At 23.8% G+C, this 17,060-nt stretch overlaps 4 protein-coding genes across 7 annotated transcripts; 1 reads left to right on the top strand and 3 right to left on the bottom strand.

Moving 5' to 3' along the window:
* Positions 1 to 372: 372 nt before the first annotated feature.
* Positions 373 to 4,410, bottom strand: LOC112595925 (A-kinase anchor protein 10, mitochondrial). Of its 3 annotated transcripts, none has more exons than XM_025341325.1 (8): positions 4,157 to 4,410; positions 3,686 to 3,914; positions 3,302 to 3,620; positions 3,081 to 3,204; positions 1,662 to 1,801; positions 1,215 to 1,589; positions 623 to 699; positions 373 to 562 (listed from the first exon to the last, which is right to left on the bottom strand). In XM_025341325.1, the coding sequence occupies exons 2-8, from the start codon at positions 3,813 to 3,815 to the stop codon at positions 414 to 416; spliced, it is 1,314 nt and encodes a 437-aa protein (XP_025197110.1). In that variant the 5' UTR covers positions 3,816 to 3,914; positions 4,157 to 4,410; the 3' UTR covers positions 373 to 413. The 3 variants fall into 3 exon arrangements, with proteins under 3 accessions (XP_025197110.1, XP_025197109.1, XP_025197111.1); XM_025341324.1 differs by lacking the exon at positions 4,157 to 4,410 and adding an exon at positions 4,049 to 4,091; XM_025341326.1 differs by lacking the exon at positions 4,157 to 4,410 and adding an exon at positions 4,031 to 4,050.
* A 2,214-nt stretch (positions 4,411 to 6,624) lies between these two features.
* Positions 6,625 to 12,271, bottom strand: LOC112595989 (NFX1-type zinc finger-containing protein 1-like). Of its 2 annotated transcripts, XM_025341423.1 has the most exons (9): positions 12,129 to 12,271; positions 11,965 to 12,000; positions 10,166 to 11,870; positions 9,715 to 9,798; positions 8,570 to 8,835; positions 8,370 to 8,504; positions 8,042 to 8,306; positions 7,786 to 7,981; positions 6,625 to 6,763 (listed from the first exon to the last, which is right to left on the bottom strand). In XM_025341423.1, the coding sequence occupies exons 3-9, from the start codon at positions 11,862 to 11,864 to the stop codon at positions 6,661 to 6,663; spliced, it is 2,748 nt and encodes a 915-aa protein (XP_025197208.1). In that variant the 5' UTR covers positions 11,865 to 11,870; positions 11,965 to 12,000; positions 12,129 to 12,271; the 3' UTR covers positions 6,625 to 6,660. The 2 variants fall into 2 exon arrangements, with proteins under 2 accessions (XP_025197208.1, XP_025197207.1); XM_025341422.1 differs by lacking the exon at positions 12,129 to 12,271 and having other exon boundaries at positions 11,965 to 12,120.
* Positions 12,272 to 12,605: 334 nt separating this feature from the next.
* LOC112596053 (cytochrome c oxidase assembly protein COX16 homolog, mitochondrial) lies at positions 12,606 to 13,149 on the top strand. Its single transcript, XM_025341520.1, has one exon. It carries the CDS (start codon positions 12,769 to 12,771, stop codon positions 13,066 to 13,068), a length of 300 nt encoding a protein of 99 aa, XP_025197305.1. The 5' UTR covers positions 12,606 to 12,768; the 3' UTR covers positions 13,069 to 13,149.
* On the bottom strand, positions 13,087 to 16,844 carry LOC112595799. The gene is made up of 9 exons (XM_025341142.1): positions 16,643 to 16,844; positions 16,543 to 16,570; positions 16,322 to 16,466; positions 15,736 to 16,007; positions 15,497 to 15,678; positions 15,258 to 15,432; positions 14,299 to 14,503; positions 13,274 to 14,235; positions 13,087 to 13,211 (listed from the first exon to the last, which is right to left on the bottom strand). The coding sequence occupies exons 1-9, from the start codon at positions 16,741 to 16,743 to the stop codon at positions 13,146 to 13,148; spliced, it is 2,136 nt and encodes a 711-aa protein (XP_025196927.1). The 5' UTR covers positions 16,744 to 16,844; the 3' UTR covers positions 13,087 to 13,145.
* Between the last annotated feature and the right edge of the window lie 216 nt (positions 16,845 to 17,060).

Raw genomic sequence — 17,060 nt, forward strand, 5'->3', positions numbered from 1 at the left:
TTAAATATCTATGCGATTGAGTGTAATTAGAATAGTTTATTGTATGGTGTAAAGGTTTGAAATTTTAAATTATAAAACCAAAAAATTCTAAGAAATAATTTTAATACTATAAACCTGAGAATACATAAATAAAATACAAAATTTTAACATAAATACTTGGGATAAAAATTGATACTAATATACAACATCATATAAATTAAACATTTAATCATATAACAATTAATAGTTTAACAAATTATAATAAATATTTGTAATATAAAAATATTATCAATATATGTAAATATTTTACAAAATGTGCGTTTCACTCATAATTAATTACCTGTCTTTTCTTTACATATGTTATTAATGAATTAATATTTTATTGTTAATTTTATAACATATTATAAATTATTTTATAGTATTTTTACAGTATTTTATTCTGTATTAAAATCATCATTATTTGCCATTGTCACACTTGTAACATCTTTTACAATCATTTCAGCAACTTGCCATGCCATATCTTCTTGCATTTTTACACCTTCTTTATTCACAAATTTTTTCATCATTCTCTTGATGCCAGATTCTAAAACATAATATTAATAATCCATATAGTTATTATAATTAAAATACAAATTTAACAGACCTTTGTTTTTATCTGGATCTGGTTCTATATTCCTTTCAAAACGGCCATATTCATCGACTCGGCCAAAACTTAAACCACTAATAAAAATAAAAATACAAACATGCATGGTATAAACAAACATGACAATTGATAGAAATCTATGATTTACTGCATTTCAGTGATTTTAAAAATATAAGTGATTTTATTTAAATTGTAGAATTTTTTTATTTTGAATTCAGAAGTTGGAAATTTATTTTAATTATAAAAAATGTGTTTTAATGTTCTATAACTTTTCAATTAATCTAAGCTATTTATAAAGGTATATTAAATTATATATTTACTTTTTAAATATTAGACTCCATTTTAGCCTTAAAGCTATGTAAATAATATTACCTTTATCAAATGAGTTTTAGATCTTCAATTAAACACACTTTAATTAAAATTATATAGTGGAGCATAAAATATTAAAACAAGGCATGACTAATTGTCAAATACCTTTTACAAAAAGTTAAACGCATAACTTGCAACAATCAAATTTTTTTTTTATGTTAAGATATATTGCAATAAAATTATAATATATTATTAAATAATTATAATTTAACTTTAGGTTCACCTTTGTTGTCTTTTTTTCCATAATGAATCTGTACTGGCTGAATATGGTAAAAGAGAAGACATTGATCGTTTTGAATTAGTACTATACTCAGAAACTGATGAACTAGATGATTCATTGTCTTGAGAAAGAGATTGATAGGAATTTCCAACTTTTATTAATTCGGACAAATAACGTACATAATGTTGAGATGATAGGAATGGCATCAAACATCTATGACGTAAAAATGCTAGGACTACTAAAACGGCAGATCTAAAACATTGGCTAATTGTTGTAACAGTTTGACCTTGTATGTCAGCAGGACAAATAGACTCTTCGACAGTAATTCTTACTTGATCAGTAAAGCCAAGTGAACATGTTGCTTGAAGAGAAAGATACCTATAAAAAATGTTTGATTATATCAAAATGTTATTAAAACATTAATATTAATTACTAATGAATTCCAATTACTTTTCATAAATACAAATAGCATCATTTTGAGCTTGCTCATAGTTAACTGAAGTATTTTTTAATTGTTCAACACAACTTTTAAAATTTGTAGCTGCTAACCAGAATTCAACAATTGATCGAAAACCTTCACTATCAAGGAACTGTAAAAATATAAGTAGATCAATATTTATTATTCTGTATTTTTAATTAAAAAGTAATATTTTAATTAATCAATTACTTTTAAATGAATCAATTAATATTTTATTTCATAAAATTCTTTTAAAATGTTAGAAAACATAAATGTATTATTTATTAAAGTAAACATTAACTATTATCTAAAAACACAAATTAATTGTGTTAATCTGTATTATTAAAAGATGTTTTTTTTTTTTATGATGATATTGCTTATAATTTACAAATACTATTATTTATAATTAAAATAATAATAAGCAAGTTAAAAACCTATAATTGTACTCGATTAAATTACTTTTATTTATTTATAATATGAAAATTCTGTTGGATAATAAACCAATAAGCATACTAAAATTTATATATAGTAACAATATTTAACTGCTTTTGCAATATATTTCTCAATAATAATACAAACTGAAAACTTATTTTTTTATTTTGAAAATTACATATTTATTAATGTAATTAAAATAATATTAAATTTATTAATTAATAGACATAACAAAACCAAGCATACTAATCCTCATTTTTTCTTTAATAATTAACTTATTCAAATTATTGACTTTTTTACTACTTTAAAAACGTTCTGACAATATAAATTTCCATTTTTCAAAAAAGAACCATCTTTTTTATTAAAAAAATTATTTTTATTGAAAATGGTAATGTACTTAATGATACAAATGAGTAGTTCCTTAGTTATCAAAATATTTAAGCTAAGGATTATAATCTTTAAAAATAATTAGATAAAAATATACAACAAATGTATTTAAGATATAGTATTTATTAAACTTGGGTTAATTTTTTAAATTATAAATATAGATAAATTAACATAAATTGTCAAATTTTTCAAATCACCAAAGTCTATATATTTCCAAACAAATTATTGTGAACATTTAATCTATAGAATATAAAGTTAAATAATTCAAAAATTATTCGATCAAATTTAGATTTTGACATGACAAAATTTTCAGAAAAATTATATGCTAAACAACTTAAAGTATAAAATAGGAGTCCTCTTTTGAAAATAGAAGTTTATATTTCCCCAAATACTTTTGTAATACAAATAATATCAAGATTTTTAACAATAGCATGCTTTGTGAATTATCCTATACATAGAGGGTAGATTAAATTCTAAAATTAAAATAAAAGATAAAAATTTAATTAAAAGTTATATTTTTAAAATTTAAATAAATCAATTAGGTATACTGATAAAGATTTAATTAAAATTTATCATGAATGTAATAATAATACCTCCATAAAATAAGAAAGAAGTCCATCACAAAGCAGTATATCGCCAAGAGTAACTTGTCCACCTGTTAAGACATCTACTTGATATTTACAAAACATATCAGTCTGAACAAAACTATTCCAATACCTAAGAAAAATAAAATTATAAAATATGTATAATTTATTTAGAATCTATCTACAACTATAAAACAGTAATGGTATGTATCATATGGAAAGATACTTACTCTTGTAATATTGCATAAACTTTATCTGTAACTTCTTTTAAATCACCAATATCTAAATGTTTACTAGGATTATTAATTTTAGCTATTAATTGATCGGGAAATTGAATCCGATGAACTGAGATATTTCTTAATAGATTTGTACGTAATAACTCGTCTTCAATTTCCGTGCGACCCAATAATGTCATATATAAGTGGTAAAGTGATAATAAATTTCTGTGATCTAAAAATTGTTTAAACATGGATAAAAGTGCACTATTATCCAACAATAATGCTTCACCAAAATGTAATGATAGTTTACATTTTTCCAAATCATAGAGATCTGTTGAAAATTAAAAATTTAAATAAGTACTTTTACTTTACAAAAGGAATGATATAATTACATACCACTCTCTTCATATTCAAAATCTTTAAGAGGTAGTAGTCCATCACTGCTAATGTTTAGCCCAAGGTTATTAATATTAGGTGATGACGTTGAATTTTTTTTAGATTGAATTGTTTTCCAAAAATTGAGCATCGTATCATATTAGTTAAGTTTGTTTGGCTTCAATTAATTAAAATGTTATTAAGGCATAGAATTTATTAATGACCACAAACAAGGACATTCGGCAATTTGCTAAAAATTAAAATACATGATTAGATACTTAAATAATTTAAATAAGTGAATATCAATAGGTATTATAACAAAAAAGAATAATTTAGTGAAATATGTATACAACTTTGAAAACTAACGACTCGATATTAATGTACCTAGTTTATTTATATCATTGCTTTATTATGTATGTTAAATGTATAAAGACATAAAGTTACTTTAAAGTTAATATGCAATAAATTTTAATTATTATCTTTATTTATTACTTTTCAAAATTAATAATTATGCTTGATTTATCCGTCTCGATGTATGATGTTGTTACTTGTATCTTGTTATCATATTTTGTGTTTTTATAATGTTTATCACAAGCATAACCAAAATGATAAATTCATCAAGTAATAAGTGTACTGTCATAGTGTCATCTGACACCTGTTAGGTACTCATACAACTACAGCTAAACTTAAAACCTTCCACAACCGCTGTAAGTTTTGTAATAGTGGCAGTTCACTGTTCAGTATATTTGTTTTATAGATACTAAAAAAGTAAAATACCTACTAATTAGTAACATGCTAAAATGAAATAATATTTGCTAGTGTCTAATATTCAAGTTGTTTAAAATTAAAATAGTAAACAATAATTGAATACACATAGAACACCTATGTTCCATGACTTTCATGCATGCACGCGTTCACCGTTGATTATTTTTAACACTAATTATTGAAGTAATTGAAAATCAGTAGGTATCTAAATATTCAATCATTGAGCCGTATTGAACTTCAATGTTAATATTATTTTACCAGCAAAAATACGCAATTACTATCGATGATTATATCATTAAATTTTAATATCATAATATTATAATAATATGTAATATGAATATATTATGTATATAATATGTAATACCCACATAATTTAGCCATATGATGAATAAATAAAGTAGGTATAATAGCTAGTAATAGGTGTTGTACATAAACTATATAGATTTATCAAATTAATGATTTAATATCGTAATTTTATATTACTATAATAACATATAATATACATTACAGTTACCTACTTATTCATAAGTATAGGTACATACCTAACGTGCAATGAGTTTATAAATTACAGTTAATATGTTTTATAGGTAAAATGATTAAAAATGTATTCATGCTCATTGACTATTATTTATATTTTATTATATTATTCATCAAAAATTCAAAAGCAAACTTATGTTCCACAGGATTATACGAACCTAGGTACCTATTTAATATTTTACGATGGCAGATGATAATTTAAAGTTATTAGACCTTGAACCATCGTTAATCTCGCAATTTGCTATTCTTGGGACGTTCAACATTCCGGAAATACGAAATTATTCTGATGGCTACCTAATCATTGTAATAACTTCAGTCACAAATCGCAATGTCGCATGGTTGTTATTTTTACTTACCTACCTAATACCTAAATCAGTAAATAGTATTATACTATTGAATAAAATATCAGTGGTTCTAAACTTTAATGTCGACAGTGTCGTACACGCGTAGGTAACATGTTAAAGTATTTGCTATTAAATGTGTAAAAATATTAAAAACAATATCTTATAAAACACGATAACAATATAACATACAGATTACTGTAATCGTGGGTAGATGTTAAAAATGAATATAATTAAAATATGCATACATTGATAAGTCATAAATAAATCATAATTCATATTTCATAACAATTCATAACTGTACAAAGTGTCAGATCCTATAAGATTTATTGTTAATTTCTGTTATATATGATAAGGTTATTAGTGTTATTACTGTAATATGATGTTCAATACATACCTTTGTGTGATTGATTTCTAAACAATATATCTATGGGTAATATTTATTTAGAAATTAATTATTAACAACAGCAGAGTATATTATATTGTTAACTTAATTGGTTGTATTCATAAAATATTTAAATATTCAATATAATAAGTAGGTAGATACTTAACATAGTAGTTACGTGTGTGGGTGAAAATAATATTTACTTTAATATCAATTTTGTTTCTTTTTAGTGTAATTCTAGAACATAATAGGTATAACTGAAGGTATTTGAAATTTTTACAAAAAATGTTTATGTTATTATTTTCTATTTATGATAAAATGTTCATATTTTTTTTAAGCTATTTAGAAAGAAAAAATCTAGCAGGCCAAAGACATAGAAGCAAGATAAAAAAAAGGTCATCATATAATTAAGCTTGCAAGTTGCCAGTTGCCAATAGGGTAATACTTTCAATAATAAAAAAAAGTATCAAATACTGTGAATAGGGGAGGGTGTGTCCCCTAAATACGCCTCTACTTTTGACTTTCCACTAAAAATTTGCAGGGCTTTAGTGTTAAAAAAATTCAATAGAAAGTATAATATACTCTGAGTGATAGAACCAATCTAAGGTTAGGAATATTAATAGAATAGAATATTTTTTTCTACAAAAAATATAGTACACAAATAATTGTTATAAAAAAAAGATTATTGGAATAAGTTGAATGCTTACTATAATTCAAACAATCTTTTTTTGAAGATTCTTAACTATATAGTTAATGATGAATAGGACTGTTAATAAAAATAAATACGTAAATAAAATAAGCATAAATTCAGGAACATTTTATTAAAACACATAGTATCTAATATATTAATACATTTATCCATAGCATGACTAGCAGGTTATATATTTAGGTATCACATCATGAAAGAAAAACTTGATTTTTATTTTAATTAGGTCAACAATTTTAAATCAATACCATAGTTAAACATTTCAAATGGGTTGACTAATTATATCATATATAATATTTTTGCTGTACTCCCAGAATAACAGAAATATGTCTCTTAATGGGTAGCGGATTAAAGATTTAGATGATCTGAAAAAAAAATAACAGAAAATTACAATACTGTTTAAGCAGTTTTAACATTATAATATGAATTTATTTTGTACTATTAAAATTCAATTGACTCTTGGAAATGGAAGTTTCAAAATTTTTTTAAAATTATACAAAATCTATATTTCATAGAATCAGTATATGGAAGAAGAGCAACTTTAAGTTTAATATTTTAAATTAAAGAATATCTCCACTGAATCATTCTGAAAACTTACTTGAATGACATTTGTATATTTATTTTTGTTTTTAAATTTTATTAGTACAATTTGTAAAGAATAATTTTTGTAATAAGAACAAGGAAAACTTTAATATCTACAAAAATATCGAGACAGATGGCCTGAGAAAAGAAGCCAACCATTTTTGAGACTTTAGGGTGTGTATTAGTGGGTAGTTAGTCAGCCATTAGGTCTCGACTCCACATTCGTTTTAATTGTCTTCTGGGATTTTAGGGATAGTGTGGATAGTAAGTTTAGCTAATAGTGGATTTTTGTGATTACGGGTACTAAAAAGAAGATGTTTGTAAAAATGTTTGGCAGAGTTTAGGACTGTTTGGATAGAAAAATTTGTATTTTGTTGATATTAGTGGACTTGACAGCCCCCAAAGTTGTAACTTAAGGCTATAGGTTCATATATGTTTGAAGAGAAGTTTGTAGACAAGAAATTTATTTGTACATAAATATATATTTAATTATATTATACTGAGTGATTTTTTTTATTAAACAACACTCATTATTTCAAAATTGATTAAGTTTTTGAAAACATAATTTTTTTTTACATACTTTCCTGTTCAAATAAAACAACATTTTTTAAATATTTATTATCACTATGATTTTTTGTTTTCACTTTGTCATACAAAAAATTATAATAAAAATATTAAAAATACAAGTGTTATTTTGATTGGGAATTAAGTAAAAAAAAATATTTTTGATAAAATAATCTCTCTGTATACTATAATATACTAATATCATACAAATATGTTAAGTATATTTCTCAATAAAACATACCTGCAGTTTATATTCCTACATTTAAACATATACATATGTTCACGATCACGTGTATGACAAACACTTTGACAATAATGATTGCATTTTAATTGCTGCAAACAAGGACGTGGACATTTTCGATTCACAAAATCTTCAGATTTGGAAACTTTTGATAATGTTCCTTTGTGAATAGAACACTCTAAAGTTAATTCACTTCCTAAAAAGATATAATTTTATACAAATAAATAAAAAAATAAAAAAATAATTATAAGTTTACCAAGAGATCTCAGACTTTGAAGAGAACACTTGACACTATTCCATAATTCACATTGGCTTATAAGATTGTTTATGTTTCCAATAATATACAATCCAAATTTTGCTCTTGTTAAAGCCACACATATCCGATTTTCATGTTTCCAAAATCCTACATCTCCTTTATTACTATGTATAGTGGATAGTATTACAATTTCACATTCAGTTAATGAGCAATTATCCACAGATGATATATTTATGTTTTTAATAAGTGAAGATTCATCTTTAAGCTAATAATTATAATTCAAATACATATTAAAAAATAGTTAAAACAATGGAATTTTCAAATTTACCTTTACAAGTTCATACATTTGATCTTTATGTGATGTCAAAATCATTATATCTTCTGGTTTATAATTTTGTAAGCAAAGATAACGAGCAAGTCCAATTGCAAATTTAACTTCATGTAAATTTATGTGACTTTTATCCTAATTAATTAAATTTGTTTAGTTAAATATTTTAATAATACCAATTAAAAATTAAAAAGTAATACCTCTGTAATATTATGATCAATGAAGTACACATTTTGTGTTATTCCAATAACATTTGGAAAATTATTTGTTTGTTCACTACTTTCTAATTGATCAGTAATGGACGGTAGGACTAATGACATTATTTCTGGCCGCATTCTGAATTGTTTAATAAGTCGATTTAAAGGCAAACCATTATTTATTGCTCGTTCCATAAGTGTTTGATTGAAGTTATAAGTTTTTGCCAAAGTGTATGATGATGTCTTTGGACGTTCTATTTTATGGTCTCCTAAATAATTAAAATAAAAGTTATTTAATGTAATAAATTAATATTATCTATTTATTTAGTTGAATAAATTTTCAATTAAAATGAAGTTAAATTATAAAAGAAATGTATTTAAAACAACTAAATAAATCAGTAGTTTAAGTACATTATATAATGCTATATGCTAACAGATAATTAATCATGTTTAGCTTGTGGACTTTAATTATTAGATAATGTATACAAATTCTTTGTATTAAAATTATTCCATTTTGTATTTAATGATATATTACTAATAGCTTCTAATAATTATAATAGAGTCTAACTATACTCTATGTAAAATATATTGCTTTACTAATAAAGTAAATATTTATTTCTCTACTTTCAGTCAGAGCCAAAAAATTAGTATATTGCTGAATCCGTTATATAGCGAACATCCAGTTAACAGCTGAAAGTCAAGAACAAATACATATACTTTTGAACATAAAAAGAATGTCTTCACAATGTAGTGTTACACACACGCTGAACCTTTGGTTTGGTTGTTGGCTAGGTGTGGGATTATGAAACACAATATAATGATGGAAATAAGTCACTTGTTCATTTGTTATGGCTCAAACTATTGTTATTTTTTTTCCGCTAATTTATTAGAAAAATCTAAGTTAAATTTAACTGTATTTATATTTCTACATTAACTATCTTAAAGTTTCTTAAAGTTGTTAAACTAAATAAATAAGTATATTCCTAAATTTAATATTAAATGTATAAAAAAAATATTTATTTTTTTATAGGACTCATTATTACTACTTACTATATATACAAGTAAATACTAAAACTTATATTGAATGATGGTAACTACTCACTAGTATAAATTAATTATTTATCAATAAATAAAATTGAAAATTTTACCAATCAGAATTAAATGTTGACAATGTTCAGTCAATGATGCAACTATGAATGGTTCTAATGTTTCTGTTCCTTCTTCCACAATAACTAAACAAAATAATAATAAAACATTAATTTATTAATCTAATTAAATTTTAAGCTATGAATAAAATGAAGAAACTACCTACTGCATTTAAACTGATATATCTATTTCAATATATGAACACACTTTATTCAGTAAAATAAATTTTAAAACAACTTATCATATTTTTATTTTAAATCAGTAGTAAATAACAAAATTGCAGGTGTAATACATAGTATAAATAAAAATATCATAAATTTAATTTAAATTATTAATATTACGACTATGTTACATACCATAATAATATAATTATTTTGTTTCAATTAAAATAAAATTATGGTTAAGATTATTTTTAAATTTTAATTAATTTAGAATTCTTACAGAAATACTTACCAATTGGAGGTTTTAAACGTTCTAACAAATCTTTATTTTTTACTGCTCCAGTAGTGGTAAGTCCAATTACATAAATATCATTTAATAAATCTATAGTTTGTGTCAATCTGTCTTCATCAAGTTTTTTACACAAGTCATTATACTCATGCCATATTGGAATTAAAATATTCTTATAATCATTAACAATTTGATGTACCCAATTATAGTATAATACCCATCTCTGATCAGCTGGAATTAAATGGATATCATCAATAACAATTGGACATACTTTTGTATTATTAAAAGATAACATGTACTCAAAGTATTCATAAAATTTTTTCAGCATAGTAATTTGTTGTTTGATTTTTAATGAATGATATTCACTGCCCTCAGCAATTTGTTCTGTTAGTTCTAACAAACGCTGTTTTACATCATCTAAAATAAGACAATGTTGAGGGCAATCTACGTGATCTACTTTATATTTTTTAAACATTTTGTCCACAGGATATGGATGAAATAACCAGTTAAGAAAATCCCAAGAATCTATAAAAGTGTTGAATGCCACTTTTGGTACCACAGTTTTCAAAATATTCCAATCAAGAATACCCAAATACAATTTATCACACTTCTCATAACAATCTAAAATGGCTTGCTCTTTAACTTTCAAATTCTTTTCTAAAGCATTATTTATTTTTAATTTGTTTAATTTTACTATTTCTTTTAAGCTATACTTCTTTAAAGCTTCACATTTTGATTGACTACCAATTCTGATAAGTTTGTCAGTTATTTTTAAGATACTTTCTAAAAAATGATCTAATGTATGATTATTATTACAAATAACAGCAATTGGATTTTTTAATCGTCCTGTTGTATACAAATTTTCAATCATAGCTTTAACAACTCGCTGGCCAATAAATGTTTTGCCCGAGCCTGGAACACCTTGAATTAATGCATATTTATGAGTCAATGCTGCTTTAAATGCTTCATACTGACTGCTCTCTTGTTGTAGATAAATTTCTGTAGGCCATTCTTCATAATTCAAAATATTAAATTTAAAATCATCAATATCATATTTTTGATAATTAATATCATTTAAGTATTCAGGTGCATAATGTTTGTTTGAGGCAAAAACTATGTACTCTTTCAACGGAAATGTATGTGAGTTCATCTGTTGAAGAGCTTTGAGTGTCCAATTGTAAGGTACATAAAATTGTTCACACTGTGCCATAGATAAAATTGTGTTTGGTCTTATGTCAATGTTATCAAGCATTTCTATTAATAATATGCCTTGTTTTAAGTATTCAATGTTATCTTTCAGTACAAGTCCAGCAAAAAAGGTGTTGAAATCATCTTTAGAAAAAAGTAGTAAGAATCCATTTATAAACAAATTAATGTTATATGTATTGGGATCAAATTTAAATATAAAGCCCAATTTGTTTCCAAAAAACTCTCTAGAACCATCAAACAATACATTATTGCATACCAGGTTAATGCCGACTGTAGTTTTATTTTTACGATAATATTGTATAGCTTTTCTTAATGGATGAATAAAATCTTCACGTAAGAGATGAAATTGTGTGTCTAAATAGTGATCTACAGATTTGTATGGACCTTTATCAAGGTTGAACGGTAAATGTTTTATATAGTCAATATCATTAATAGTTGGATGGATGTATTGTGTTCTGAATGTCTTAGAGAATTCTCCAGGAAGCTCTCCCATTTTTTTTCTAAAATAATATTAAAAATTAATGCTCTAAATATGGAGATAATGTAATAGGCATTAGATTGTATAAGTTAATAATAATTATGTAGGTACTCACCAAGAGTTGTGATTTATGATTTTGATTTTTTGAAAACTAAAAAATTAAAAAATTAACCATGTAATAGGAATTAATGAAATTGGCTTAATTCATATTGATTTGAAATAAAAATTACTATCAAGACTATTAATATTAATTGTATGTTATTGCTTAATACTTAATACCTGAATAATATTATTAATTAAAATCCACAATGGGCACAATGCATGGCGTCATTGAATTAAAAATGATGATGGCATTGATAACTGATAGGTAGTTCATTCATAATTTCATAACGTACCTATTGGCTACTATTACGTTTTACGACTCTCGTATCACGAATTAGAAGGTTGTTATCACAAACTTAGATATCTTATGAAATTATCTTGAATTGTGATTTTTAGATTACATATGATTCATAATTTGTAAAAAAACAATGAGCTTGCTAAACGTTTTCATTTTAATTTAAAATTTTTATAAGCCTTTATTATTTAAATTTAAAAAACCAAATTTCGTTGAAATCAAATTTACAAAAAATGGAACTATTATCAGGACTATCAAGTTAATATTATCAACAATAATTTTTTACAGCAGCTGTTTAACGCTTAGATCGAGTTCTTTATAGATAATAGTATTTTGGTTATTTTACAGTCTTCAATTTTTTTGTAGGAAATAGTATTGACACAGAATTCGTATGTTATAGGCTTCAGAATTACTTCGTTGTTAAAATTTTTGTTTTTCTAGTAATCTGTACTCTATACTAAATTATAATTTTTATACATTTAAGAATACTTAAATTAACATGTGTTTAATAAACGCATAACAATGGACAACTTTTCAAAATCATTGGACATTTTTTTTAAAAATAAATTTATTCGATATGGATTACCATTTATTTTGTTGGTTGTTGGAGGATCATTTGGCCTAAGAGAATTTTCACAAATTCGATATGATTATCGAAAAGTTAAGTTCATTAGTCCAGAAGAACTTAAGAAACAAGGTATTGAAATGAAACCTCGAGGCAGTGTCACAATAGAAACTGAGTATAAAAAACTTTTGGAACAAGTCAATCTTGAAGATTATGATAATAAAAGAATACCAAGACCACCTGGATATGAAGACTGAAATACAACTATATCAAAAAACTGTTTTAGTATGTTTTTATTTTAACAAATAACAAATAAATGTGTTATAATACATAGTTAATTTTGTTTTACTTCAATCATCTGTTCAAGTAAAGTCATCAAAGTTGTAAACCTTTCTTGTATCTGTAAATTAAAAGATATATTATTATTATGTGATGTTGAATTTACTTAAAAATAGCTATTACTTCTGATACTGATCTTTTTGGTATTCGTCTATTTATTGTTTCTAATAAAACTTCAATGTCTTCAACTCTTTTACAAGTTTGTAGTATAATTTTATCTTCATCTATTGTCCATTTGTTTATTAATTGTTTTTCAGATTCGTTATTGTCTCGTCTATCTCTAACATGAACATAACATTCGGATAAATTATCAATAGCTTCACTTTTTAATGTTATATTTTTATCTAGTAATGTTTGATTAATATCAGATGTAGAAGTAGCAAACAAATTACTTTCTGTTAACTTAATTGGGATATTAGGATCATTACATTGTTTCTTATTGCTAATACTACTGATGTCTAATTCTTCAATAAACTCCTGTTTAATTTTAAGATTATTTGATTTTTCTATACTTTTGTGGTGTATGTTACTTGATTGGTTACAATTTTCAGAATAATTGCTATTAACGATATCATTAGAAAATTCTTCTTTAACTTGGTTTGGTATTTGATGTTCCTCATGCTTAATGTCTACTTCTGGTACATTATTGATAGCAACAGATGAAGGTGAGAAATTAAATTCTTTTTTTAATTTTTTTGATACATCATTAACATCATTTTTATCTGAAAACACTTCAGTTTTAATGTCTCTATTCTTTTTAAATACATCTAAATTTAAATTATCCAGATTAACTGTAGCATCATAATCCTGTTGTATTGCATTTTCTTTAATATCAACTTTTAATTTCTTTTTGGGTATAATTTTCACACTAGCTTCTGCTTTAGGAATACAAAAAAATACCATTTCACTGCTTTTCAATTCTTCATTAGTAACATGAACAATAGACTTTCCTGTTTCAATGTTTGATTCTTGTTCATCTTTATATTTAGGATTTTCTTCTTTTTTAAACTTTAGCTTTAATGACTGTACTACTTTTGATTTTTGACGTTTTTTTGGTTTTACATCTATCAGATCTTCTTCAGATTCTATAAATATAATTATAATAACTGAAAAAATTATCAAAGTAAAAATAAATTATGACAACTAACCTGTTCCTGTGCTACCTTTAATATCTTCTGCTGAGCCAGGGGAACTATTTTTAATTAAACTTTTTCTATTTTTTTGTTTTACTGTAATATTTTCTTTAGTCTTATCAATCTTAGACTGTACAATTGATGGGTCTGCTCCTTCAAAATTTATTTTTGCTAATTTTAATCCTTCGGGTGTATCAAAGTAGATGCGACCTTTAAAAAACTTTTTAAAAAAAATAAAGAATTAAATTTTATATTACATTCCATATTTTTATTTTTTAAATATTTATTTTACTAGAAAAAGAAAAAAATTATTTTAATTAATACGTTTATAATCGTATTAAAATTATTAAATTATAATAATTATTTATCAAATTAAATAATATTAATTGTACGTGCAAGTATTATATTAAAGTATATTATATTCATGTAACAGTGAATTTTTGACATTTTAAATTGTATGAAATAATATAAAAATAATATGCATACTGTTGGAAATAGCTTACCAGAATACAGCAATAATCATGTTTTATAAGCAATTATAATATTTAAAATAAATGAATAAATGTACCTTTATCATAAATAAAAAGTTTAAAATTATCTAACCTCAATTCTAACTTGTCTTATTTTGATCGTCTTTACTCTAATAATGCCACCCTAATCAAATCAATTAAAACATTTTATCCTCTATATAGATTTAATAATTTAAAAAAATGTATAGACATTATATTTAATGTTTATTTTATTTTTCTGTAAAATGGTCAAAACCAAATAATACTATTTACATAATATCATTAATTATATTATTATATTTTACTACTTAAATATTATCTAAAAAATTATTCATAAAATTATCAATGATATTAGAAACTATGGATTTAAATGCAAAATAACACACATTAAAGATACTTTGATAAGACATATAAAAATATAAATTTGTGTTTAATGTCCAAACAAAAAAATAATAATAATATTACCTTTAGACCACAAGATCTACAATGTGTATTATCTCCAGGTCTATGACACATACAGTGACATATATTTAATTGAGTATGATCTTCTGAATCCGATGGAATTATTTCTTCATAATCTATCCCACAGTTATTACTTTGATCAATATCCAAGTCTTCCCAATTGTCATCAGAAAAAAAGCTAAAATTGTATTCAACGAATTAGCAATATTAAGATAAAATAATATAATAACGGTATTACATACCTCTCGGGAGGATGTTCTGTTGGAATCAATTGAAAAAAACAATCAACTAAAATTGGATTATTTTTTAATAAAGGAAGCATAGCTGTATGAACTTCTAATGGAGTAATATTTTCACTTTTAGATAAATGAAATAAATTATTTAATATTTTACGAACTTGAGTTGGTTGTTTTTTCATGCAAACCTAATAAAAATAAAATATTAATAAAACTAAGAATGGCAAAATAGTTTAGTTACATACTTGTAACTTCCTTATAAATTCTTTTATCCTAGTTAATTCTAGATAATCTGTAAATTTTCCGATTGATAAAGCTTGTCCTGGTAGTAAAAATCCTAAGAATTCATAGATTAAATCATCATTTTTATCAGTTAATACTTCTGTTATTCGTTCGTATAAAAGATTAATATTGCTATCATCAGCATCCCCAAAAGATACTAAAAGTTTTATGGCTAAATCAAACGATTCAATATCTAATCTTTCTCGCATTTTTTTCATATATCCTTCAGCATAATCTAAAAAAATAAAATACTTTGTTTGTATTATGACTATTATTAAACAAAAATTAATAAAATAAACTTATAACATACATGCTAATTTATAATATATTATGTATTAATGATTAAGAGATAAATAGCTTACATAATAAATTTAGTCTGCAAGAGAAGATTTGAAAATATTGAATTGAATTTAAATAATTGTTTGAAGATAAAAATATTTGTGAATTTTACAATACCAAATTGTTTTTCTTTTTTTTTTTTAATCAGGATTTAATTTGTTAAAAGTGTTTTTAATATTTTTTATCATAATTATTAAAAAATAAAGATACCTTGAGCATATTGTGAGTATGATTGGTCATTTTCAGGAAAAATAGCAGCCAAAGCAGTCTCATATTTTTTTTTTTTCTTCAAAATGTTTGAGTTGGAAGTATCACTTTTACGTTTAGGAGTTCGATGATCTGATTCTGAAGTGTTCTAAAAAGTGTAATCAATTTATAAAGATTTTAACAGTAATTAGAATACTTCACAAAATAAAAACTATTTTACATACTTTTTTGATAGTAATGTGTTTGATTGATCTGAAAAATAAATCAAATAGCAAGTATAAACAATCAGTTAGGTAAATAGTAAGATTTTATGTTGCTATTTACTTCATATTATTATTAGTAGACTCAAGATGAACATCATTAACAATTTTGAGTTCCTCGATACCGTCAATTTGGCATTGATCCATTACCTTATTATTAAACATAAACAATACCTACCAAATATTGAGTAAAAATAATAGATACCGTAATAAAAATAACAATTTATAAATTTACAATCACTAAAACCGAGTGTAAATTGCCATTGTTTTTGTTGGTATTACTTAAGTTAAAAAAAATATTATTTAACTTTTTTAGCTCTTATCTGAGTTATTATTGTATGATAACTGAACAGCTGTTTTTCCTTATAAGTTATTATATTGTAGTTACTACTTTACTATTTACTATATCCACAAATATATCTGTGACTATATCACAAATTACAGTTTCCAGGAAAATACTTGACAGATATCATTATTTTTCT

The sequence above is a fragment of the Melanaphis sacchari genome, unplaced genomic scaffold, assembly GCF_002803265.2.
Source record: "Melanaphis sacchari strain LSU unplaced genomic scaffold, SCAv2.0 Contig2_pilon_pilon, whole genome shotgun sequence".
Classification (NCBI taxonomy): domain Eukaryota; kingdom Metazoa; phylum Arthropoda; class Insecta; order Hemiptera; family Aphididae; genus Melanaphis; species Melanaphis sacchari.

Excerpts from the sequence above, each read along its gene's own strand:
- LOC112595925 (XM_025341325.1), bottom strand. The coding sequence starts at position 3,815 with ATGCTCAATTTTTGGAAAACAATTCAATCTAAAAAAAATTCAACGTCA. Across the intron at positions 1,802-3,080 it reads TTCTTTCTTATTTTATGGAG|TTCCTTGATAGTGAAGGTTT; the intron begins GTATTATTATTA and ends ATATTTTTACAG. Across the intron at positions 1,590-1,661 it reads GCTATTTGTATTTATGAAAA|GTATCTTTCTCTTCAAGCAA; the intron begins GTAATTGGAATT and ends CATTTTTTATAG.
- LOC112595989 (XM_025341423.1), bottom strand. The coding sequence starts at position 11,864 with ATGGGAGAGCTTCCTGGAGAATTCTCTAAGACATTCAGAACACAATAC. Across the intron at positions 8,836-9,714 it reads TCAACATTTAATTCTGATTG|GAGACCATAAAATAGAACGT; the intron begins GTAAAATTTTCA and ends TTAATTATTTAG. Across the intron at positions 6,764-7,785 it reads TGTAGGAATATAAACTGCAG|ATCATCTAAATCTTTAATCC; the intron begins GTATGTTTTATT and ends TTTTTTTTTCAG.
- LOC112596053 (XM_025341520.1), top strand. The coding sequence starts at position 12,769 with ATGGACAACTTTTCAAAATCATTGGACATTTTTTTTAAAAATAAATTT.
- LOC112595799 (XM_025341142.1), bottom strand. The coding sequence starts at position 16,743 with ATGTTTAATAATAAGGTAATGGATCAATGCCAAATTGACGGTATCGAG. Across the intron at positions 16,008-16,321 it reads ATACTCACAATATGCTCAAG|ATTATGCTGAAGGATATATG; the intron begins GTATCTTTATTT and ends TTATTTTTTTAG. Across the intron at positions 13,212-13,273 it reads CAAAAAGATCAGTATCAGAA|ATACAAGAAAGGTTTACAAC; the intron begins GTAATAGCTATT and ends TTTAATTTACAG.